Raw genomic sequence first — 25509 nt, 5'->3', positions numbered from 1 at the left:
TATTACCTTATAATGAAATCACTTCTAGCCTAATTTTATTAACCATTCTGCTGCTGTTTGGTTAAAAGTGTACAGAAATTGTCATGCCTTTGACATTGAGCCTCTGTAATTTTATATACATGCACTCATTTCTTTGATCGTTGACTTTACTAGTTTGAAAATCCAATATATGTGTTAATATATTTATAGAACTAGAGTCTCAGATTCTCCGTATATTAGAAATGCTGCTATCAAAAAAGTCTGGCTGGTTAGATGTATGGTTCCTCCTTTTTTTTCTATTAGTTCTGCAATATCTAGCAAAACAGCTGGCCTAAAAAGGCAAGAACTTAGTCTGCCAAATTTCTTGCTATGTTTAAGTTTTTAATGTGTAGAATTCTGTCTTCTTTGATACAGAGGTTGTATCGGGCAACATACCACAAGAACAAGGATAAGATTCATACTACTCCAGACACACCAGAAATCCGTCAAGTCAAAGCAACACAGGAAGCTGTCAGTGATGTATGTGCCTTTCTACCATAAGAACAGAAGATATTTACAATATTCACCATGATCTCACATGAAATTTACTATTCTTTTTTCTTTGTCTTTCAGTTGATCTACAAGTCAGATTTCTTTAAGATGCAAGGACACTTGATTTCCATGCCGTTTACTCCTCAGGTGTTGCACTGCCGCTATGTTGGTGACATCACAAGTGATGTAAGTATCTTCTATTAAGTTACCTGGTGTTATACTGAAAGTGGAATTTGGCTTTTATTCTATTCCTTAATAGGTAAATGTTTTGTAATTGAGCTTAAGGACTGATGAGTGAACTTGTCAGCAAAGTTAATATTCTGTTTTTCTTCTCCTAATTGCCTTATAGAATAAATACAAAGAGGATCTGAAGTGGTTGCAGGGCTTGGGCTGCTTCCTTTATGATACTCCTGATATGGTCCGTGCTCGTCAGCTGCGTAAGCTTTGGGTAAGGTTTGTCTTATGAAAAGAATATATGTGTAACGACAGTACATTTAGTGACACATGTGATACATAATCCAAGAAATGAAGTATATGGAAAGAAGCGAAGACCGATGACAGCATGTGTTGCTGTGCCTCTGGCTATTTATTTCAGAGTGCTGTTATTTTACACTGTGAATGTTCTTTGCAACTAAGATTAATAAAAGCTTCCTAAGTGATACTGCCTTTATCTTTCAGTCTAATTACATATATACTGGTACTGCAAAGAAGATGCGGGATAAATACAGTGTGGTATTGGATACTCCTGAATACAGGACTATTCAGGAATTAAAATCCCATTTGAGTGAGGTAAGTTTTATGTTACTTATATTCATCTTCGATCGCTGTAATTAAGTACAGCTCAGATCTTCTCCCTGTTTTGTTTTCAGAAATACATGAGATGCTACAATTGCAAAGCTGTGTTTGGGCAGCTGTTACATGAATATATGTAACAGAAGAAATCATTCACAGACTTTTCTTTTTCTAGCTGGTTTACAGATCTGCGGGCAAGGAGCTGAAAACAAAATACACTTCCGTCCTCAACACACCTGACTTCTTAAGAGCCAAGGAAGGACAAAAAATACAGAGCCAGGTGAAAAATTTCTACTAATAGAAAACAATCAGGGTTCTTTCTTAATATTATCTTTAAGTACAGCGAAACCTTTCCGGGTCATTTCAAACCAATATGGAATTCCTAGAGTATTTCTAAAAATGATGGTTGTTTATTTTTAAGTGGCTGTGATTTTTCATGTTGGTCATGTCTCTGTGATGGACAAATCCAGCTCTGGATGTCTGAAACAAAGCACTGAACCATGGTCTGTTGTGTTCAGATTCTCTGAAACTCTGACTTTGTCAGAGGAAGAAGTACTTCTGTCAATGTCTTTGTTCATTTTCTTCATTCACATAGTTCTTGCTGAGTTAGTAATACAAAATGTTGTTAGCCATCAGAGAAAAACAGACTGTTTGGATGCTTTTATCAAAGTGAGGCATGGATGTAGGGCAGGGGCAGAATTAACGTCACATGCATTTGACTTGGGGGTTAGTGAAGTTATTACTAGTATTTACAGAATGCTGTGAGTGATAGAGAAAGATGGACTGAGATAATATGGAAAGCAAAAGGGTGCAATTCTCTCCAGTTTCTCCTTGGGTAGATTGGGTGTTTATACATGGTGAACTTACAGTCATTTCTCAGGGTGATAAAGTAAAACTTACTTGAAATGTATTTATTTATTTATTTGTTTATTATTCTTTCTGTCTTGCTGCAGTATTTGTACGTGGCACTTGCCACGAAAGAAAGACCTCATCACCATGCTGGTAGTCAGACTCCAGCCTTCACACATGCCAGGCATGTAAAAGACATGGTCAGTGAGGTAAGATTGGTCTTTCATTTGGTACCAATATTCTAATCTGCTTAGAAGTTTCATTTCCAATTTTAGCAATGGGTTCCAGGCCCAAATCTATTCACCCTTTATTTAACTTTGTAACTCATACTTAAGTTCCACATTTCCTTTACAATTTGTGGTAAATGACTACATCTTTCTTATGAACTGAAATATTGTGCTTCTAAATACTTGTCTGCAGAATCTGTGGCAGACTGGCTGCAAAATCTGGAACATCTAGTAGGAGTTGAACAGCCGAGTTTGTTTCCCAATGTTTTGAAAAAGAGCTTTGCAAGAATGACTTTGTGCACTCTGGATAGCACCTCTAGGTGTTAATGTAATGTGAGATTGGAAACTGCTTCTAAGCCTGAAGATGTAACTTTTCCCTTTTGCTGCTTCTCTTAGACGAAATATAAGATGCAGTATGAGAAGATGAAGGACAAATACACACCAGTCCATGACACGCCAGTTTTGATCAGAGCCAAGAGAGCATACCTGAATGCCAGTGATGTATGTAGTCCATGAATACTTTCTTCTTGGTTTCTACAAAAAAAATAAGTAAAAAAAAAATGGGGGTCAGTGGGGAACAAGCATGCAAACCATGGATTGTCTCAGCTTGGTTCAAGAGCTAGGTCACCTCTTGTCCATTTACGTTTCCATTTGATATTACGGGAATAGTTAACTTTTCACTTTTCTTACCTTTATTATAATTCATTTTAATTTTGCTTTGCATTGAAATGTTGACTTAGAACAAGGAAAAAATAAGTTGCTTACATATGAAATCACCCTGTAGCGCAGATCAGTGTGAAATGATCGATGCTGGAGCCAGGATACCTTTTAACAGATAATTTCATCTGTGTTTGTTTTTAGGATTTGATTTAATGTCCCTGAGAACTTGCTCATTGTTTCATTTAGAAGTACATTAGAGATCTCACTCTTTAGGGGGACCTTTGCTACATATTTTAGGCTGCACGTTGCCCAGGTACCCTGGGAAATCCTGCTTCTTACTGCTCTCATGAGAGGGATTTTTAAGATTTTAAGAGTATATAACTTCTTTTGCATGCCTGGATTTCTCTTTGGAGAAGGTCTTTCTCCTAAGAATGGAACGATCGTCCTGCTTTCTTCTGGACCAGTACATAGAAGAAGGGATGTGTAGTTTTTTTCACTGTTTTAGAGATCCAGTACTGTAATACATGGCTATCTTTTCTCAGTCTGCAATTTGAAAGAGAGTAGGATGAAGTTTTTCTTTAGATGGGGCAACTCCTAATTTTCATCACAAGTCTCAGTCAGATTGTAATTGTAGTTGAAGCTTCTTGTATTTCCTCAGGACTTACGTTAGGATATTGGAAAGCAACATATAACTTTATAATTCCCCAGATAGAGGATTTTTAACTAAAATGACTCCTGGTAGATAAATATATTTTTTAATATATTACTTATTTTTTTTCTTTTCCAGTTGCGCTACAAAGAAACCTTTGAGAACACAAAGGGGAAATACCACACAGTGAAAGATGCTTTGGATATTGTCTATCATCGAAAAGTCACTGATGATATTAGCAGTGTATGTATATGAGACTTTAATTTCTAATTAATATTAGTCGCTTAATAACCAAGAACGTGCTATTTATGTTGTTTGTCTATTTGACTGTATTAAATAATTAGAAAAATACGAGCAGCACTGTTAATAATATTTTCTTTCCTTAATTATTTGCTTGATTGCCTTTGGTATTAAAAAAGGTGAATGCAAGTAAATCTTATTTCCACTCCTTCTGGAGCACCAAGAGTGCTCCAGAAACAAAGAATGTCCTAAAGTTGCATGGATTGGGTTGTTCTGTTCTCAAGATCTATTTTTTTCATTCACTTGTTTGTGTCTTCTTTGTAGGTGAAATACAAAGAAAATTATATGAGCCAGCTGGGAGTCTGGAGGTCAATCCCAGACCGACCAGAACATTTCCATCATCGTCTCGTCACTGATGCTATTAGTGATGTGAGTTCAAATAGTACCTTGATGTGAGAGACTGAAACTCTATATGTAAGTTTCTTAGATGAAAACTGAGTCTTAATTCTTGAGAAAGTGAAGTCAGCTTTTGCTTCTTTTCTGTAGGTTAAATACAAGGAAGACTTATCATGGCTCAGAGGCATTGGCTGTTACGCATGGGATACACCAGATTTTACTTTGGCAGGAAAGAATAAAGTGCTCTACAGTGAGGTAAGTAAAACACCCTGAATTGTTGCTAAATGGTTATTATTATTATTTTATGTATTTTGGTTTTTCTTAGGAGAATCCAGTTCTGGCCTAGACATTGATAGGAATTTTTCATGGTAGAATTTGAGCAACATTTTGCTGCAGAAAGTTTCTAAAGTTATTTTTTCATTATCTTACCCAGCTTTGAGTTACCTCTGGGATATGTTTGTGCTTTTTCTTCTGCAGAATAAATATAAGGAGGCGTTTGAAAAGACGAAGTCTCATTTCAAGTACGTAGCTGACTCTCCAATTAACAGGCATTTTAAACATGCAACTCAGTTGCTGGATGCGGTGAGTGTTAAAGATTTCGGTTAATATGGAATCAAGGGTTGATTGTCCTTGTGAACTGGCAAATAAATGAAAATAGATTCAGAGCTAATGATGTCTTAAGGTCAGACAGAAATCAGGAAATGCAGGGTTGTTCCATGACCTTCCTCAATGTTAGCACAGAACAGATTTGCCATACCTAAAAAGTGAACTCTTGACCCCCTTGTTCCATTTTTGAAATTGCTGGAAGAAACTTTTGCTTTGCTGACCAGTAAAGAGCTGCTAACTTGATAATATTACTTGCTGAGTAAGTAAAAACTGACTGTTGATTGCAGTGTGGAAAAAGGTGTATGGAGAATTAAAGCATAGTGTTATGAATATAGTGTAGCCATAGTCTTATGCCCAAAGTAATCATAGCCCAGTTTCATTTCTGATGCTCTGCCTTGAATTCTCTGACTCTACTACTTAGTTGTTTTCTCCTGTAGTGCTAAAGAAGCAATGAACTTAATATATTAGGAATACTGAATTCACCAATTGCTTGTTAGAAGTGGTATTGAATGCTTAGGTATAAGACCCCTGAAAATCTATGTGTTCTGGGCAGATTCTTACCAGCTTTAGTTGGCTTACAAACCGGTCACATAGAGGGAAAATAATGAAATAAAACAACAACCCAGCAACCTGGTTAATAGCAGATACCATCGCTGCAATTTAATATTCAATCTGATAAGCAGTGAACCAGAATTTGTGATGAAAGATTATTAATATTTAGTCTTACTATTCTTTGGTAGAACAAATAAGGAATAAATTATTATGAAAGACATAGAAAAGTCTTAGCAAGAGAGTCCCATACAATGAAATAAAATTAAATGTCTTGTGTTACATGAGTGATGTTTTCATGGTGGATTGTAGTTTTTGCTTACAGAAAGTCTGATGATAACTCTGTCATTCACCCTTCTGTCTCATCACACTCTCTTTGTACTCAAATCAAGAACCTAGTTCCATACAGGGTTGCTTCAGCAGCTCTTTCATGAAGAAAGTAAGTGATAAAATGGCTTCTTGAAGATTGACAGGAGCAGGGTTGGAGGTATCCTTAAGTTGTAAGTTAGGCCTTCAAATGGAAATTAAGAGTTGCAGTTGTTATTTGGGCTTATTTTTCTGTTTTATTTTTCTTGTTTGTTTATTCTTTGTGTTTAGTGATTTTGTTCTTCAATAATATATTTCATGTTTTGCATATGTACTTCAGTCCTTGCCTTTGAATATTTCATATGAAGAGGTTTAAATGATTCATCTGTGATCTCGGGATCTCTGTATCTTCACTGTCTTCTTTTAATTTATTACACTTTGTTATGCTATTCTGAGCAGAAATTATATAAAGCTGCCTATGAGAAGCTCAAAGATAGGTACAGCGTTATTGTGGATGATCCTAAGAACCTCCTGGCCAAGTGGGGGACTACACTGAGCAGTCAGGTACCGTAGGAGCACTTGCCAGTGCTGCCAGAAAGTGCCTGGTTCACTCCCAGCTACTGTCTGTGTGAAATGTTTACAGCTGGCAGTATCAGAGGTTTCACCTGTGATATTGTGATGTTTTAGTTCAGATCAGATAGTCTTAGTTTTGCCACCCAAAAAGGATTATTGCTTTTTGAGTGAGCTAATCTGTACTATATGTACTTTCCTGTATTGTGCATCAGTTGACATCATCTTCAATTAATTTCCAGTGTTGAAGTCAATGGAGAGGTTTTAAAAAATGCATGTTGTATCATGCATTTATTTATTAGCTCTTTCATTGGCTTCCACAAATATTATCTTCTTACTCATTTCTAGACAAAGCAGCAGTGGCATATTGGATTTTTGAGTGCCCTTGCCTTTATCTGTAATTTACTCTTATCTCCCCAAAAATATTCTCATAGTTTCCTCAATGGGATAATAAGAAAATCTTTCAGTATATACTCTTAATCATATAGATGTAAATTGTATGCACATCGGAATGAATACATATAGTACTGTGCCTAAATCTCTCCACTCTCAAGGTGTCAGGGATCTAGAGCTGTCTTACTGTTTATGGTGTTCACAAGTCTTTTTTGTGCTTCGTTGCCATTTGCATGAACAGAACAGTTATAAATCCCTTGCCAAGATGCTCCTGAAACAAGGGTGTAATGAAATTCTGAGGCCAGATATCCTGACAGCACTCTACAACTCATACTTATGGAGCCAGGTAATGCAAAGAACTGCTGCTGTAGGAGACATCAGTACTACAATTTAGTTGCTTTGTCTTTGAATGCTTGTGAGTTCTCTGAGCTTCCACATATGTCAGACTCCAAAGTTTTGTCCATGTCCAGAGCGCTGTGTCTATGATAAAATAATATAAAACACAAACTATCTGAAAAAGCACTTACTGGGGCTTGAACTTCACCTAGCTTAGGCTGATCTTGCTTCCTTGTTTCATACTTAGATAAAGAGCAATTTTCCATGAATTAAAGATCGCAGAATCACAGTATGGCTGGGTTGGAAGAGACCTCAGAGCCTCTCCAGCCCCAGCCCTACTGTGTGCTGGCTGCACCCAGTTCAGGCTGCCCAGAGCCCATCCACAGCCTGGGGCACCACAGCAACCCTTTTAAATAAGGCTAGCATACCAGCCCTCATGCAGTCACATACTAAGAGTTTATAAACAAAAATACTCTCTCCTTTCATCTTTTGTAAGGGCTGAATGTAGAGAGTATGATCCATCTGTTCATGCAGAACCTTTGGTAGCGTTTCTGGTCATATAAAGGAAGTCCTCTATATGATTCTGATATTATTATGAAGTAGTAGTTTTCTGTATTCTGTCTTTATTTACTCTGGATTCCTGTGCAACTGGAATTCGTTGTAACAGTTGGATAAAAAGGTGATTTGTTGCGTTGAGTAACTGGTACATATTTATATTTGCTCAGAAATGAGATCTCCTGGCAGCAACCTTGCTATTTTCAATGGCAAGCACATTTCCTGAGTGGTCTGGATGAAATTGGCATATAATGTATAAATTTTACACTGGAAGTGCAACAGTAGAAACAAATCATGTGACAGTGAAGGAGATGTCACTACAGGCAGTTTATAAAGTCAATTAGTATTATAGGGCATTACTGGACATTTTTATCCCATAGATTAGTGGATGTCTGTTTATTACCTCATTAAAACTCCTTGCAGGTAAGCTTGGGTGTGTTTGGAGGAAAAAAAATAGCACTCTGCCTGACCTGGGTGTTTGTCTGAGTGGGCGTTATCTTTTGATTTGATGTTTGTATTTCATTATTAATAATTTGTCAGTCTCAGTCCTGTTTAAAGGCATGGTTTTATTTTCTGATGCAAGATAAAGCATGAAAATTCCTTTTTAAACATGTGTTCCAACCTCTTCTGCCTGCCCTGAAGCTATCTGCAGTGGATTACCATTCCTGAGATCCAGTCCATTCTCATTGAATTCTCTGGAAACTGAGAAAGATAAGATAATCTCTAAGAAACTATTAAGATAGAGATTCTGCTGCCAGTGACTTTAAAGTGGCCTGGCATTATGATGGTTCAATTGATGCTTTTATCTTCTGTTGTGTGCGATATTTTACATTTCTCTTTGTTCTGATGAATGTTGTTAAATAAGATCTCATCCCACTATGAACTAAAAAGACCACTGATGTGCTGAGGTTGCTTTATTAGCTTGGTCATGGCCATAGAATTGAAGTCTTTTGATTCAGTGAAAGAAATAAGAAATAATCATGCAAATAGCCTGTAGGGCAGATAAGGGGTTTGCAGAGTTTGTTTTGTTTTGCATGGTCGGTTTTCATTGGCTTTGGTGAAAGGATTTTGCAGTTTCTTGTGTGAATATAAATGTGCATCTCCTGGAGCTGCTTTATCTTGGTCTGTGTGGTTGACGTCATTTCTTTGCCAATCACCAGGTTGAGTACAAAAAGGACTATGAAAAGAAGAAAGATAAGTATACCACAGTTGTGGATACTCCAGAAAACTTAAGGACTGCAAAAGTCAACAAGCAGATTAGCGATGTAAGTGTGGTCAGTCTATACTTCCTTCCCAAATTCCGCCCTTTGAAAATTATTAATAATTTTGGTAGTCACTCAAAAAATGTTTATCATCTTGATTTTCTTTCCACTGTCACCAAGATTGTCAAGAAATAACGTGATCTCTAATTTGTATCTTCAGATTATTTACAAGTTGGAATACAACAAATCGAAGCCTAAAGGCTACACCACAATTCATGATACCCCCATGCTGCTGCACGTGCGCAAAGTCAAGGACAGAATAAGTGATGTAAGTGGATCACCAAGAACACGCACAATTAACTTGTGTCCTTTGATAAGTGGTATTTGTATCATCTGTAAAACTGGCATAAAAGATAGGCTTCTCATTAGAGTGTGTTGATTTTGTTTGCATATAAAAAAAAGCAGAATTGAGTATAAAGTTATTCAGGATCTTTTTTATGTTAGGTTCTGCAGTAGCTCCTGGAATGTTTTTGCTGGGATAGAGTGGCCTTCTATTCATAATAAAATTCAAAGCTGGATTTGGTATCTAATCCACATTAGTGGGTCATTAATAAACGAAGATTTTTCAGAAGTGATCTGTGAATTGAAATACACTGTTTGGTTCCCAACTGAGTGTTACTCTTCAGAATCTTGAAAGGGATTTTTGGAAAACATTGAGTGTGCCCATCTGAAGATAGATTCCTATAAAGGGTTTCTACCGAGTGCTGAAAAGTAGAAGCAGACAGAATTACTGTTCACGTGTGGATTTTGTTAGGCCTTAGTCTGCTTCATGGTGTGTTTTGCTCCTTGACGAGGTCCCTTCTTCCCAGCAGATGGTTGGTACTGTGTTGTATTTGTGATATTTATTTTTTCTATGAAGATTTTATCTTTACAGGAGCAATTTTTAATATTGTGATTTTAATGTTTTGCTGATTTTTCTTACTGAAGTTGGTAGACTTTATGTGTTATCTTTGTAAACACTTTTTTTTTGTGTGTTTTCTTTCTTTAGCTGAAATACAAAGAAGTGTATGAGAGGAACAAGTCCCACTGCAATGTTGTAGCAGATTCAGTTCATATTAAGACTCCAAGGAACACTTACAAGCTGAACAGCAATGTGAGTTCCGTTTGATCAGTACTGCATTTCTGTTATGCACAGTGGTTGAGGCCAGCAATAGTGACCAGGGGAAATTATTTTAAATTCTCCTGAAATTCTTTGAGCTTGGCCGTGATTTCAATTGTTTGTGATCATGTTCTTGTAGACAGAGTGCGAGCTTAATGAGAAATTCTCATTTGTTTTTTATTATTGGTGGCCCAACATCCACTGCAATAAGCAAAGAACTGAAAGCACTCCCCTTCCTCAACATTAAAACATCATTTCAGTCATTCATGTAACTTTATTGATCCAGAAGTTGATTAATTGGAGTAAATGGATTTCTCCAGGATTGTACATAATTCAGAGGAAAACTTTAATCTGATCCAGATGTGATTTCTTGCATCTTCTCTTATCTGAACTGAAAGAGAATTTGCATTTATATGAATTTCATCTGTCAAGTACACAACATTAAATTTTTGGTTTTTTTCTTCATGTTTGCCTGTGAACAGCTGGATTATAAGAAGAAATATGAAGCAGCCAAGGCTCATTGGCACTGGATTGCTGATAGGCCTGACTTTGTTCAAGCAGCCAAGTCATCTCTGCAGCAGAGTGATGTAAGAAAGTCTGAACAATCTGAATATTCCCTTTCCCCACATTTTCCTTTTCACAATTAAAAATAGTAGATCTGGCATTCTTTTTCTTCTTTTTCCTCATCTTTTGTTGTTGATTTATGCAGTATGAGTACAAACTGGACCGAGAGTTCCTGAAGGGATGCAAACTCTCCGTCACAGATGATAAGAACACAGTGCTGGCTTTAAACAATGCCATCCTGGCAAGCGACGTAAGTACCTGAGCATTCACTTCTTTATTCTTCTTGAACTTATTACAAAAGCTAATGGGCTGTTGGGATTAAGAATGAAGGTCTGAAAAGTCGCTCTCGGTATCAGTCATTTAATTTATGCATTTCAGTGACAAACTGGTGAAATCTGAATAAGTTTGATCTTGTAAATGTCACTGGACAAATATATGGCCTTTGAAATGAAATGAATATTTAAATTTAACATTGCCTGAGTACACTAGAACTTTTCTTATCTATAGATTAACCTTGTTGAAATGAAAATGTTGCTTGGAGAAAACAAAACAAAAAACAACCTTTTGTTGTTATATTATAATATATATTTCACATACTAATATTTTTCCAGTTGAGAGCTGTAGGAGGATGGAGCCTGGAACAAACTTGTCTTGGAAAACATCAAACTGTAGAATGATCTGCAACTTTTTGCACTAAGAAGCAGTGAGAACAACAGCAATCTCTCTTGAAGTCATCACAAAACATTGCTTAAAATGACATATTTTCTCCTTGCTAGATAAAATACAAAGAGAAACACAACAAAGCTCGAGGAACGTGCCTGGTTGTTCCAGATACACCTCAGATCCTCCTGGCTAAGAATGTCAGCAATCTGGTATCAGAGGTAACACAGTTATTCATTCATGTTTATGTATACCCTTTATTGGATCAGGGCGTGTGTGCATGTTGGCTTTTTACCTATTTTTCTCCTATACTTTCAGAACAAATACAAAGAACACAGCAAGAAACAGTTACCACGTGGGTCTTACACAACCCTACCTGAGACAAGAGACACTGCTCATGTGAAAGAGGTGACCAAGAACGTCAGTGATGTAAGTAACTTCTGCAGTACTAATCTGCTGTGAGAATAATAGCTGGTACCTATAATTGATGAGACTGTTTCATATTTGAGTCTACATGGTTGAGTCTTATCGTAAAATGCACTAAGAGTCAGCAAAGATAAATTCTTACAATTTGGAATTATATCAATGGTTGGAATATCTGTTGAAATACTGTTGAAAAGCAACAGGCTTCAGTGCAAATGGATGAATATCCTTTATTCAGGTTTCATTTTTAAATAGAACACAGTTTAAATAAAGATCCTCCAAATAGCAAGTTTATGTAATGTGAATTCTGGATCGTGAGAAATACACAGCAGTCTTAATATTTGAGACTTAAGATTCTGCATTTTATCCATCTTTACAGCTTCAGTGAACTTTTTTGCAAGTTTCGGTAGCATTTACCTCCCTGTGAAACATAAAATAATCACTTGTATCCCTTTTTGTTCTTCATAGACAAACTATAAAAAGAAGTTTGTGAAGGAGAAAGGCAAGTCTAATTATTCTATTATGCTGGAGCCTCCTGAAGTGAAACATGCCATGGAAGTTGCTAAAAAACAGAGTACAGTAAGTTTGTTTTGCGTTTTCATGTATTATCTGGTAGGGAAATAAAATCAGTCATTGGACAAAAATGTGCACACTTTGGGTTTTCTCCCAACCTCCACGTTCAGGTATAATTCTGAAGGACAAAGCTGCAATTTTTTACAGGTGTAAAATTGCACATAAATAAAGAATGTCTTCGAAAATCATGTTTATGGTTAATAATGTGAAGTAATCTTACACAAAGCGTGTTAATAACTCATGTCATTGCTTCAAATATAGTCAGAATTGCGTGTGCTTGTTTCTTGTGCAATTTGACCATGTGCAAAAACAGATTCCCAAATCATTTCTTTGTAAAATCATTTTAAAAAAAAATCCCATGTGCTTTCCCAGCAACACTGCTGTATCATTATTAGGTATTTTCTTCGTGAACAAAACTCTTTAATCTTTTTTCCTTTGTCTGTCATTGTGGATTAGGTTGAATACAAGAAAGATGCCAAGTCAAAGCTCCACTACACACCTATAGCAGATCGGCCAGATATTAAGAAAGCAACTCAGGCTGCTAAGTTAATTAGTGATGTGAGTGGTTTTTTTAATCTTTATAATTTTTATAGCACTGATTTTACTATTAAAACAATATCAGTAGAATAATCAAAGGTGTGTTACATTAGTATTAAAATACATACACATATATTTTTTCTTTGTTAGATTGAATATAAAAAGCGTGGAGAAGCTGGCCTTGGTGTAACCATGCTGGGACGTCCAGATATTGAGCTGGCAAAGGAAGTGTCCAAACTAACCAGTCAGGTAATAACACAAAGCTATGAAAGTTAGAAGCACTGAGATAAGAAACATAACATGAACTTATAGAATAATATTTTGACTAGAATTATTAATAAGGGAATATTTTTAAAAGGAACCCGTTAAAGTATAAGGTACATCCCAATGTGAGGTTAAACGAACATTGAATTGAGAGTCTGATTCTGCTTGCAATGATGTCAGATGTGATCCAACGCTTTCTTGTAGTCATTTGTATCCATTCAGTGTATGTGACTTTGCTAAAGTGCACCCAGTCGCTTTCACAAGGACTGGACTGGTGGAGAACTGTGCCCAGATGCTAGAACTCTGCTAACCTCAGTGGGCACAGAAGCAATCCTTCAGTACAGGCAGGAGAGAGGATGTAGAGAGGAGAGAGCAGCGTGGAGATGGGGCATTTAACTTCTCTGTATTTTATTCTGTCATCTCCAAAATCTTTGTCTCCATCTTCTTGAAAATAACATTTCTAATTCTGCAGTGTGTAGTCCCAAATTTTGAATGCATTTTGAATGTATTGAATGCAATTTTGAATGTATGGAAAGTTAAAATACAGAAGCATACAGGCTTCTGAATAACTGTCACAAATGTATAAATGCTGTGAAATGCTGAGAACAGCTGGCATGCAGTGAGTTAACTGGCCTTCTTACAAGACCCTATTAGATCATAGTTGTTTGGTTGCCTATGGTCCTATAGATTAAAACTGAAGATAGTCATTGCCTCTAAAAGCCAGCTGATTGTTTTCAGAAAAGTGTTGATTAAAATTAAGGGTTGCTGGTATTGGAAGCTGTTTTTTTTGCAAAAGTCTGTAGATTGTAGTACATGTTTTGTCTCAGGGGTGAAACATACCAATACATTATTCACTTGTATTAAAAAAGGAAATGAAAAAAAACACTTGTATACAGTACTAAGGCTGGCATGTTAGTCATGCTTTCTTTTCCCCCCCTCCTTGTTTCTGAGTACTGGCTCTCAAAGAAGCAGCCTTTTACCTAACTCTTCATATCATCCCCTGTGTGACGAACGAGCAGTTTCTTTCAGCCACTTTCTTTCTATTTTGTGTCTTAAATCTTCTGTTCTGGAGTCAGTATGCTATGCTAACAGAAGCTTGTGTACTCTTTTGCAAAGCTCACATTCTCCAACTAGTTTGAAGCTGATGGTTTCCTATGAGTTTTCTTCCACCAGGACCTCAGTTCTACTTGGTTCTTTCTTACTGTTTCATGCTTTCAGCGTGTCTTGCATAAAAAAAATACATTTCTGATCTTGCTCTCTTGCTGCGCGTTATAGGCGGAATACCTGAAGCGACATATGAGAGGGCACGGAGCTGCATCTTATGATACACCATGGATGAGAACGTTTAAGAAAGCTAATATGCTAAGTAGTCATGTAAGATCATTTTAAGTGACATGACTGGGAATGCCATGTTTATGCATCTGTCTCTTTCCTGTTTACTTACAACTCCATGTTGCTAAAGGATCTATGATGCACCAGTTGCACTGGGCCTTCTTCTGTCAAAGGTGCTGAATGTTGAGACTGCATATTAAGATGCGCCTTTTATTTTCCCCTTTGGAAAGACTGTGCTGCATGGGGGTTGTGTGCATGGGGAACGTCTCTTTCAGAAACACGTCTTGAGGCTTGAAATGCTACTGTGCCCTTGATGATGGTTTTGAAACTTGGTTGTATTTAATAGAAGTTCCAGTGCACTCATGCAGTGTGGAAACTCACCTCTTTCACCCCAAAATCCTAAAAGCAGCAACATAAGCTTGGCCTGGTTTTCCCAAAGTTGTATAAAATAGAAGTGTTTATGCCAAACCTGAACAATGCTGTGGTTATTTCAAATGAAAAGTTATTGCACATGCAGAATATTCACAATATTTTTTTTTTTTAACAATTTTGTTCATATTTTTATTTATACTGGTCTGCTTACATTGTTCTGGAGTGGCATAATGGTGTATGATATTATTTAATCAAACAAGCCCTAGGGTCTCTGAGATGTGTACACTGTAGTGACCTGGGGGTACATATTTTCTTATACTTCTTGCTGTCTCAAAAGCTTTGGATAACAGAAGACCTATGGCTGCATGGCAGCTTTGAAGTGCAGCAGGCAGATCCGTGCCATTTTGGTTTGGCTCTTGTATTTGCAAATGAAAAAGGAGGATCAAGTTTTTTTTCTGTATCTAGCCACATCTACTGCATGTAAGTGTTGCATGCTTTAATGACAGCCACCGTGCTTGTTAGGGAGAGCAAGAATTGTTTTGGTACTACGGAGGACTCTTAACCTGAAGCCTCATCTGGAGCAACTGCACTACAAGAAAAAGAAGAACTGATGTTTATTTCCATTCAGTGATAATGAGCTCCTCCTCCTTTCTCATGCTTTTGCTCCAAGGCTGGCCAGCTCTCCTCTTAGTCTTATAAACTTGCTTTGAGATTTTGATCCTGAGAGCAAATCAGCTATTCTAGAGGTGTTAAGGGGGCAAATACCAATTGGCATAATCTTTCACTTTGGGCATTTCTTCCCATGAATTTATTCTTTATGAAACATTGTGTCTTCTTTGCGAAGCTTCTTCTTAAAGCAGCTTGTTTATCCACTTATCTTTTTTGGGGGGGTTGTATTTCAACTGTCTGGCATGCTTGCTTTCAGTTTTGTGTAGCTCTTCCATTAACATTTCTTCTGGGCTCAAAAGCAATGAACTCTTTGGCATGATGGTCTGATCTTCAACATATGTTGCATAGCTTTCTTAACAGACTCTTATATGCTTATTTCCACTTTTGTGAGGTCAGAACTAATACTGACTCTTTTTATGTCAGAAATGTTGAGTTTTGTTCTCTTTGAGCTCTGTCTTTTCTAGATTTACCTGTCTCACTGTGTGCTTTATCTGAATGCTGGCATGTTTTGCAAAGCGGAAGAGCAGCAGCAGCATTATGGAGCATGAACTGCATGGTGATGGATGGGCAAGAATAAGCCAGTGAATTCAGAAGTGTGAAATATGATTATCCAGTGTGATTTTATTCTGCATTCAAGCAGGCCAGCCAGCCATGAATTCTTTGAGGGTTTTTTCTTACAGTCTTCTGTAACTCCTCAGAAACAATTTTGTGTATCTCTGGCAGCAAATACATATTCTAAAACAAAAATGTTCCTATTGGAACAACCTCTTGAGAATATGCAAGAAATAGTGAAGAGTTACCCTTCAACAGCAGGGACTGAGGAGTCGTGATGAATGAAGATGTCCTCATTGTAGTCATCAGCCAAACTCCTATTTGTATCAGCTTGGCATCAGCCTGGGTCTGCTGAAGCGCTGTAACTTATATTGATCCAGTTCACCTTGCTGATATTAATCTGTTTTCTGGGAGTGTTACTAAGCCCCTTATCCAGTCTAATCCATAGATCCTGTGTATGTGATCATCTGTCTCTGTTTTCTACAAACACATCATGTGTTTAACAATATATATTTATGTGTTTGCTATGTTGATGATCTTTGATGCTGGTGTGTCCTGCAGTTGTTTTAAAAGCTCCCGTTTCTCCAAGAAGCTTGTTAAAAGCTTATTTTCAACACTCTTTTTGTCTCTTTGTGAAATATGTCTTATATGTGTGCACAGCTGCCACTGAATGAGAAATTCTTCATCTCACAGAGGCTCAGAACTTGCCCATATCTTGTCAACACTTCTCATCTAAATTTGTTACCGCCTTTACAATGAGGAGGCGTTTTATGTGCATTGATTGAAAGTGGTATTTCCTAAATACAGATATAGATTTTCTTTCCATATTAGGTGATCTTTAAAATAGCTTTATTCCAATGGCCACCTTCAAGTTACCACATTTTTGTTCTTTTGCTTACAGTCAGAATGTACCAGGGTCTGTTTGCCTTCCGCAGCCAAGGTGAATACTTGAGAACAGAGGTAATACCTTCTTGTTTTTACATTTAGGTGAAATACAAGGAGAACTTTTCCAAAGAGAAGGGTAAGAAGCCAAAGTATGATTTAAAGGAGGCCAAAATCTACAAGACCATGAAAGATGCTCACAACATGGCTAGTGAGGTACGCTCACTTATACATTTCCATTTAAAGCTTCAAATTTCCTATGGAAAAGTCTTCCTCCATTTTCACTGATGTTGTTTATCCTTTCATATCCACAGGTGAAATACAAAGCAGATCTAAAGAAACTTCATAAGCCTGTCACAGACATGTCTGAGTCGCTGATCATGAACCATGTCCTGAATACAAGCCAACTCGCCAGTGCTGTAAGCTCATTGACTAACCCCAAATCCATTTGACTTTTCCATTCTTACTGATTCCAGCCTAAACTGATCTTTGCTAATTATTTCCATAATGATTACTCCCTTTGTTATAGTTCATGGGCCATCACCTGGTAGTGATCTCTACTTTCTAACTGTTGTTTCCTAGTGAACTAGCAACTTTCTCACATTTGTCCCCTGGAAGCGAAATCCTTATTAGCTGTAGAGCTGCTGGTATTTTAAATCCACTAATCATTTTCAGTGGATTCCTTCTTTATTACGTTTTAACTGATCTCATCTCACTAACAAATACTATTTTCTTCTTTCTTTTTTTTTTAATTTTTTTCCTCATTGCTCACTGTATTTAAAACGTTTTTTTTTTTCTGCTGCTTTTTCATTTCATTTTTATGTTTAACATCTTCCCACTGTAGAGGTACAGAATTACTTCTAACAAAATACTTGCAACTTTTATTGAGAAAATATGAAAATGGTTACTGCCTGGCAGTCTTTTTAGGTAACCACTGTGTTTCCTTTCTCTTTCTTGTTTACTTCTTGTCTTTTTTTTTTTTTTCAATTCCTGGTTTTGAAAAAAAAATCTTTGCTGCAGTCCAAGTGATCAGAAAAGACAGCTCACATCTTTAAAAATGAAATGATACTGCGAGTTAAACTTCTTGGTTTTGTTTTGCTTTTTGTATTTCTAATTTCTCTTTGATGTTCCATTGAAGTGTTGCTTTGATTGGACCTAAGAAGTAGATGTGCTGAGGGATTTTTTTTTTTATTGAGATGATTTTTGACACCTTCCCTTCAGTACCAGTACAAGAAGCAATATGAGAAGAGTAAGGGTCACTACCATATGGTGCCAGATAATCTTGAGCAGGTTCATCTAAGGGAGGCCTCAGAACTACAGAGCCACGTAAGTTGGTCATGTGTTTCTCATTAACCATACTCATCGAGTTCTGAAGTCTCCATCACTGAAACCATCCTAGCAAGTTCTCTGATGTATAGAAATTTATGTGCCAATCTGCTTTTTGAGCACTGCATGCTTGAGAGGGCAAAAGTCAATGATAAATATTTGTACATTTGCAAGTTTAGAACACATACAAAATAACCACAAATTCTACATTTTAGAGTGGAGCTCAAAACTGCTTATTCATGATGTATCTGGATATTGTTACACAGTTATATAATTACTGTATTATACTCAATATAATGCCTTTACCAGGGAGTTTTCATCTATACAAAAATAGACCTGATAATCTCAGAAACTGAAAATTGAAAAAAACTGTTGTTACTGAGAGCAAATTTCAGTTGCTTTGTCCATTCTAGTCTCAAGTGATACAAAGGAGATCTCTGCCATTCTTTTCTGCATGCATAATTCCTTCAATGAAAACAATACCTACTGCTGCTCTTAGATATCTCTGTTGACACTTTTTCCCTCAAATGAGGACATTTATCCTCAAGTTGGTTTTTAGTCCTCCTTATTCCAGGTATTTATTGGCCCTAATGCAAGAGAGAAGTTCCTACTAGAATATGAGGGGCTGTAGGTTGTGTTCTGCTGCAGAAAAATGGCACAGAACTGTGAAAACTGTATAATAGATGACTACAAGAAAATGACTGTTCATCACTTCTTAGTGTAGTTTAATTGTAGTAGAAGAGCAACCACATGTTGCTCTAGAGTGAGACTGAGATTGGTATGAGCCAAAGGCAGATCGTTGCCTTGTACAGCAGTTTGAAATTCAGTACACTATAGACTGGGTACTGTAAGTTGAAGCAGAAATATATTAATCATGGTGGACTTTTTACTCACTGGGTACACATGCACAGAATTAGGCAAGAAGGTGCTGAGCTGTGTCTTCTCAGACCCTCCTGCTAACACTACAGCAGTTTATTAACATGGCTGAACTCAGCCGTTGTCAGGAGCAGTTTGAATGCTTTCAGGTTAGATTTGTAAAGTTCCTATTTTCCTTCGTCATCAGTTATTTCTTGAAATCAGAGCTGATGCTGATCATTCTCTGCAACAGGAAATATGTCACTAGAATTTTATCCCATACACACTGTGCTGCAAGGCTGACCTTTGATTTACATTTTAAGCTCAGCAGTATGTGTTTTGGGAAGATGATCAGTGTCAGAAGTTCATTTTTACAGGATATCAGTCGATCACAGTAGGCATATATTATTAGCTGAAGAATTAAGTTATGTGATTATTTTGAAGGGTAACTGTTATCCTTTTTTCTTAGGTGAAATACAAAGAAAAGTATGAAAAGGAAAAAGGTAAACCTATGCTGGACTTTGAAACTCCAACATACCTAACTGCAAAGGAATCTCAGCTTATGCAGAGTGAGGTAAGGTTGAAATTAATACTTGTAGGCTAAAGAAACTTTAACATCTATTTTTTGTAGTTAAACTTTCACATTGATTTACACTTGTAATTATACTTGTGTCTTGTGTGTGCCAATAGTTTGAAAAATTGTCGCGTTTCTTTATACTGGTTATAGGATCTTATTTAAGACTCGTGTTGTTTTCCTGTGGCACTGTGAAGTGTGTATTTTCTGTAATTTTTTCATCAAGGAGCTGTCAGTAAATTGAGCTTCAGGAAATCTTTGAGTGTCCAGAAGAAGTGTAGGATGAACTACACTTCACTTAGTCTCTTGCCACAGGAACATGTTATGTATGTCAGCTACCATCGTCCACAGAAAAGACGCTGGTTATTCTTTCCATCTGAGAACTCTGTGTTTGAAAAACCACTTACTGCCTGTTTGTCTCCATTGTCACAGTGTTCTTCTTGGTCGTTCTGTTTCCAAAGGCATTTATTTTTTGTTTGTTTGAAGTATTATCTTGTTCTGTTGCAGATGAAGGCTTACCTTGTTGAAAAATGTTTGTACGAGGTCCTTAGTCATTGTTTGGATGAGTTTGAAAGACTCCATTAACTGTTTTCTCTGCACTTACAAATATGTAGGAAGCAAGCAAATGAATATAATGCCAGTTCATATTTGCATTGGAAGTAATGAGCTGTTTAATGGTCTTCAACAGAAGGAAGATTTATTAATGTAGTGATCGGCAGCACTGGCTGTAGATCATCATCACTGTGCCATTAATACCAAACTGCTGCTCCTTCTTCATTCTCCCAGAAGTTTTTCATGTAATTAAGAATAATGTAATAAGTATTTGCTATTTTGCTTTTTTTTTTCTCCTTATTCTCATTAGAAACAATATAAGAGGGACTTTGAAGAGTCCATTAAGGGCAGAAACCTTACTGGCTTGGAGATAACACCATCCTTATTACATGTCAAATATGCAACAAAAATAGCAAGCGAGGTAGCAGTTATTCTGTGTTTATTTCCTCTTATGAGTTAAATAATTCCACTAAGAATTCTCAGCAGTATTTCTTCTTCACCACTTTCTTTTTTCCTAACCATTCACTTCAAGCATGTTTTTCATATATTTTGTGTTGTGACCTAATTCGTCATGGACACTTAACTGTTCTTTGTTAACTGTATTCACGTTTACTGTGTCCCTTTCTGACATTCTTCAACATAACTGTCCTGTATGGGATGTGTATGTGTGCCCTTGCAATTTATCTTGAACAATAACGACTACACACTGTTCCATTGCAGTGGCTCTTTTATAACCCTAAAAAATATTCTTTGCTGTTTTAAAAACTCCTTCTTTAATTTGGAGCTTTTGGATTTATTTATTTTTATTGATTTTTGCAATGCAGCTGGAGTGTGCAGAATTCTTCTGTAGTCTGGCTTTGTGCTTTTCTTTCCTCCACAGAAAGAATACAGGAAGGATCTGGAGGAGGGTGTCAAAGGCAAAGGACTGTCAGTTTTGGAGGAGACTCCAGACATGTTAAGAGCAAAGAATGCAACTCAGATCCTGAATGAGGTACGTAACACCAGGATGTAGTCACTACTTATAAACTCCTGAATGTACAGAAAAAAAGAATAGACTGTGCATGGTGACTAAGGTTAATGAAGCAAAGAGCTCCTTTAAATGATGAATGCTTGCTGAGTGTCTCAGAAACAGCAGCAAGGCTGATGGGCAGTTGCTCCTGTCCAGGCCAAACTCAGGGCAGCCAGCTGTTGAGTGCTGCAGGACTGATGGCCAGGGTGGACTCTTCCCCAGCCCAGTGGATAGAGGTGGCCAGCAGAGAATGAAATGCAAACTTAACCCGATTTACTTACAAGGAATAAATACTGAATAGTGATTGTTTTCATAGGATAAACTTAGGTCATACCTTAAGGGTTTTAATACCATCAGATTGAAGCTGAAAAAAGTAATGTTTTAGTGTTAATTTGATATGAATTGTTAACATACACCCTTAAGATGAGCATGCTGATTGACAACAGCATTTTGTACTTAGTGCAAGCATTTTTGAGTTATGACCACACAACATTGCAGGCACATTCAGCAAGATTTGGCAGAGTTGGCATAAAGGGATAAGAATTATACCTGTCTATACAAAGTACATCTTTTAGACCTTACTGGAAGATCTCAGTTGGGCTGTTTGTTCTTAGTATTTAAGTTATAAAGTACGCACTCTAATGACATCATATGTATGTTTAATTGTAAGCCTAGATAATTGGCAATCCTGTTTAGTGGTATGAAAATACCTGAAATTGCTACGGGGATAACATTCACATAAGTAAAATCTCTGTTCATTGTCTTCATCTGCAGAAAGAGTACAAAAAAGCCTTGGAATTAGAAATCAAAGGAAAAGGTCTATCGGAACTGGCTTTGGAAACACCTGATTTTGTGAGAGCAAAGAATGCCACTGACATTGCTAGCCAGGTCTGTGCGTATGAGTCATTTGTCACATCTGCTGTCTGTCTTTAAAGGAAAAGATTGGTATGTGTTTGTTTGTTCCAATGCAAGTCATTGCTAAGATGTGATGAATGCATCTAAATGTGAGCTTTCCCTGACAGATCAAATACAAACAGTTGGCAGAAATGGAGAAGGCCAACTACACCAGTGTTGTCGATACTCCAGAGATCATTCATGCCCAGCAGGTCAAAAACCTTTCAAGCCAGGTATCTTGAGTGAAGATATATAATCACTACATATGTGGGAACCTTGAGTGGGTACTGATCAGAGCACCTGAATAACCTCCTGTCTCAGTGTTCAGGAGATACACCAGAAAAGCAAATGTTGGTAGAATGGTGACATGGCATCTCTTACAATTAAATATTGAAGTTAATTAATTTTACTGCTCTATAAAGTGGAACAGTAATTTCTATTGGTCCTGCAGTACCAAAGCCATTTTTGTTTTAAGTAAATGTAGCCAAACATTCCTATCCCTTAATAACTTGAAAATGAATCCTGCACAGAGGTGTGTCTGAAACAGAAGTACTCAGATTTCCATAGAGATGGGCGTTATGCAACAGTAAGTAGAGACAGGCTGTTTAATAGTTCTTTATACTGATACCATACATGTTGTATTTTGTATCAGAAAAAGTACAAGGAAGAGGCAGAAAGGACCATGCCATACTATGTGCCTGTAACAGACACACCAGAAATGCAGAGAGTCCGTGAGAATCAAAAGAACTTCAGCACGGTACGTGTGCACTGAATAAATATTGTTACTGTCACATGATTAAAAAATGTGCAGCTTTTTTGTCACTTTAAAGGTCCAAATACCACGCTCAAATCCCTCCTGGACTACCTTTATATTCTATAATATAAAGGACTGGAGTGGTCCCCATCCAGGTGCTCCCCAGTGTATTCAGCAGCCCTCTCACACAGAGGAACAAAATGAATCTCTGACATTCTCAAAACAGAACTTCTTTCTGCTGTGTTTTGACAATTCCTTCGCTAATAATAAAGAACTGCAGTTATAGAAGTTGTTAGATGGGAATAAATGCAAGACTGTATGGTCAGGAACATGGACAATTTCTCCTTCTTGTGGCTCAGAATCTCTAATTGTTGAGAAAGGTGCCACAATCTGTCACCTTTCAAGAGTTTTGATGAAGGTAGATGATCTCCTGCTAGAAATTTAAGTTGGAATAGTTATAACTGCATGACTTAATATCACCAATGGTGATGTTAAAATGAACACCTTAAAAGGTGTACTTGAAAATATTTTTCTTAGCTTCAAAGAAAGCTCTGTGAGTAAATTTTTATGGCAAGTCAACATTTGACCTTTTACTACAACTTTTACTACAACTTTTTCAACAGCTTCAGTATCAGTGGGACCTACAGAACAGTAAAGGAAAAGTTACAGTTGTACAAGATACACCAGAAATGCTGCGTGTGAAAGAAAACCAGAAGAATTTCAGCTCGGTACAGTTACTTTCCTGTTTTCAGTGCTCATTCCAAAGGAAAAAAAAAACAAAACAAACCCTCACAAGGCTTAATGTGATGTATTTAATACAGAAATTATTTTAGGCTCTTCCTCCTAAATACTTGCATTCTTCACTTGCTGAAATGTGTGTAAGATTTTTTTCCAACAAAGCTTTATTCTAAGCAGATTTAGCTGATTAATGCTACTCCTTTTTATCTGCTGTTACTTGTGGAGTGTTCCGATTGAAGCCTTGTTCATGTATTTAGCTGTCATAGAGCAAAACTATCATCCCTGTGCTTAAAATGTTATCAGTGTCCACCTTTCTTTTGTTCCGTTGCCATATAAGCAGTGCATATACAGCAGTGCAATCTTGCTGTATTGCAACTTTTTTCTTTCAGTGAAAAGTGAACTGTCTGCCTGATATGTCTCACATGTCATGTGTTACCATGAAGTGCCTACTGTCTGCTGTATTATTTTGCCACCAATGCCATTAGCCTGGTGGGTGGAAGGAATTTGTGTGAAACATCTCCAGACAAATCGGATCTGGAGGCACAAACTGATCTAGTATTTTTCTAGTTATTCATTCCTAAAAATGTTTTGATATTCTACTTAAAATGCATGACTACAAATATAAGTGACCAGCCCTGTTTTTGCACAAATGGCACTCATTGTAAATGAGACTTGATGTAGGCAGAAAGGCAGTGACTGCAGGTGGTCCTCCGTGTTTGCTTTCATCCTGCACTGTTGTGTGCAAATCTCTGTCATGAAACTGTATTCTCTCTCTTGGAGAAATAATGTTGTGTTTCGAATGCTTAACCTTGTTGTCTTGATTCTAAATGTTAAGATTTTGTATAAAGAAGATATTGGAACTGGAACTACTATTGAAAAGACGCCAGAGATGCAGAGAGTTAAAAGAACCCAGGATGCAATTAGCTCGGTACAAAACAATTGATTTTTAATACCCTACAGGTGCTAATTCAACTTAAAGTAATATTCTTTTCCCCTCTCACTTATTTAAATGTTGCTAACTGTGGTTTGGCAATAATCCTTTCAGCTGAGGGTTACTTTCTAAAAGTTTTGCCTATTTTTGTGGCTTAATAATCTTCTAATGATTAATATTCAATTTGTTACTTACAGTCGATTTCTAAAACCTGAAAGCACTTGTCATGTTTTTAATCTCATCCCAGAAGCATTTCATTTATAAGAGAATCAAATAACTGTTTAGGTTGGAAGGCACCTCTTAACATCATCTACTTCAGCCCCTTTGCTCAGTTGAGTTCAGCTAGGGCAGTTTGTCCAGGGCTGCTCTGAGTTTCTAATATCTCAAAGGACTTCAGATATTCAGAATGACTCCACAGCCCCTATGAGAAACCTGCTCTGGTGTCTGACCAGCCTCATAGTTAACAAAATGTTTTGCTGTGTTCAGACTGAAATTCCTGTTTTTGAACTTGTGCCCATTACTGCTCATCCTATCACTGGGCACTGCTGAGAAGAGTTGCTCCCTTGTTTTCCTTCCTTCCTTCCAGGTATTTACACCTGTTGATTAGTTCCTCCCAAGTTTCCTGTCCTACTGGCTGAACAGTCCCAGGTCTCTACGCCCCATCTCATGTCAGATATGTTCCAGTCCCTTCATCATCTCTGTGGCCTTGTGCTGGAATCTTTCTGCTAAGTCCATGTCCCTCTTGTACTGGGAGCCCAGAACTGGTTACAGCACTCCAGGTGTGACCTCAGCAGTGCTGAGGGAAGGGTGACCTCCCTCGACTTGCTGGCACTGCTCCTCCTAGCGCAGGCCAGGGTCTGTTGGCCTTCCTTGCCACAAGGATGCATGGCTGGCTCATGGTCACAGCCTCCAGGTCACTAATGAATGTTAAACAGCACAGCACTGGCACCAGTATGGACCCCTGGGACATGATCCTTGTGCTCTGATCTCCAGGTAGCACCCATGCCATTGATCAAAGAGGTCTGGGCCTGGTCATTCAGCCACATTTC

At 37.3% G+C, this 25509-nt stretch overlaps 1 protein-coding gene across 50 annotated transcripts in view; it reads left to right on the top strand.

The window, feature by feature from the left end:
• NEB (nebulin) overlaps positions 1-25509 on the top strand; it is a 111522-nt gene that overhangs the window by 70275 nt on the left and 15738 nt on the right. For 35 of the 50 annotated variants that reach the window (XM_085552092.1, XM_085552136.1, XM_085552138.1 and 32 more), the window contains 34 exons: positions 394-498; positions 592-696; positions 860-958; positions 1189-1299; positions 1478-1582; positions 2256-2360; positions 2775-2879; positions 3826-3930; positions 4252-4356; positions 4474-4578; positions 4801-4905; positions 6989-7093; positions 8799-8903; positions 9061-9168; positions 9889-9993; positions 10482-10586; positions 10709-10813; positions 11340-11444; positions 11542-11652; positions 12115-12225; positions 12676-12777; positions 12907-13005; positions 14296-14394; positions 16933-17043; positions 17142-17246; positions 18049-18153; positions 19478-19582; positions 20445-20555; positions 21015-21125; positions 21918-22031; positions 22166-22270; positions 22690-22794; positions 23415-23519; positions 24365-24457. In XM_085552092.1, the coding sequence (XP_085408218.1) occupies positions 394-498; positions 592-696; positions 860-958; positions 1189-1299; positions 1478-1582; positions 2256-2360; positions 2775-2879; positions 3826-3930; positions 4252-4356; positions 4474-4578; positions 4801-4905; positions 6989-7093; positions 8799-8903; positions 9061-9168; positions 9889-9993; positions 10482-10586; positions 10709-10813; positions 11340-11444; positions 11542-11652; positions 12115-12225; positions 12676-12777; positions 12907-13005; positions 14296-14394; positions 16933-17043; positions 17142-17246; positions 18049-18153; positions 19478-19582; positions 20445-20555; positions 21015-21125; positions 21918-22031; positions 22166-22270; positions 22690-22794; positions 23415-23519; positions 24365-24457 (3585 nt within the window). Of the gene's footprint in view, positions 1-393; positions 499-591; positions 697-859; positions 959-1188; positions 1300-1477; positions 1583-2255; positions 2361-2774; positions 2880-3825; positions 3931-4251; positions 4357-4473; positions 4579-4800; positions 4906-6243; positions 6349-6988; positions 7094-8798; positions 8904-9060; positions 9169-9888; positions 9994-10481; positions 10587-10708; positions 10814-11339; positions 11445-11541; positions 11653-12114; positions 12226-12675; positions 12778-12906; positions 13006-14295; positions 14395-16932; positions 17044-17141; positions 17247-18048; positions 18154-19477; positions 19583-20444; positions 20556-21014; positions 21126-21917; positions 22032-22165; positions 22271-22689; positions 22795-23414; positions 23520-24364; positions 24458-25509 lie in introns of all 50 variants that reach the window. The other 15 variants (XM_085552140.1, XM_085552139.1, XM_085552100.1 and 12 more) reach the window with 8 other exon arrangements.

This window comes from Coturnix japonica, chromosome 7, assembly GCF_054131305.1.
Source record: "Coturnix japonica strain WE chromosome 7, WE-NBRP24, whole genome shotgun sequence".
Lineage (NCBI taxonomy): Eukaryota > Metazoa > Chordata > Aves > Galliformes > Phasianidae > Coturnix > Coturnix japonica.
The sequence above is the reverse complement of the archived record's forward strand: the minus strand, read 5'-3'. Positions and strand labels throughout refer to the sequence as shown.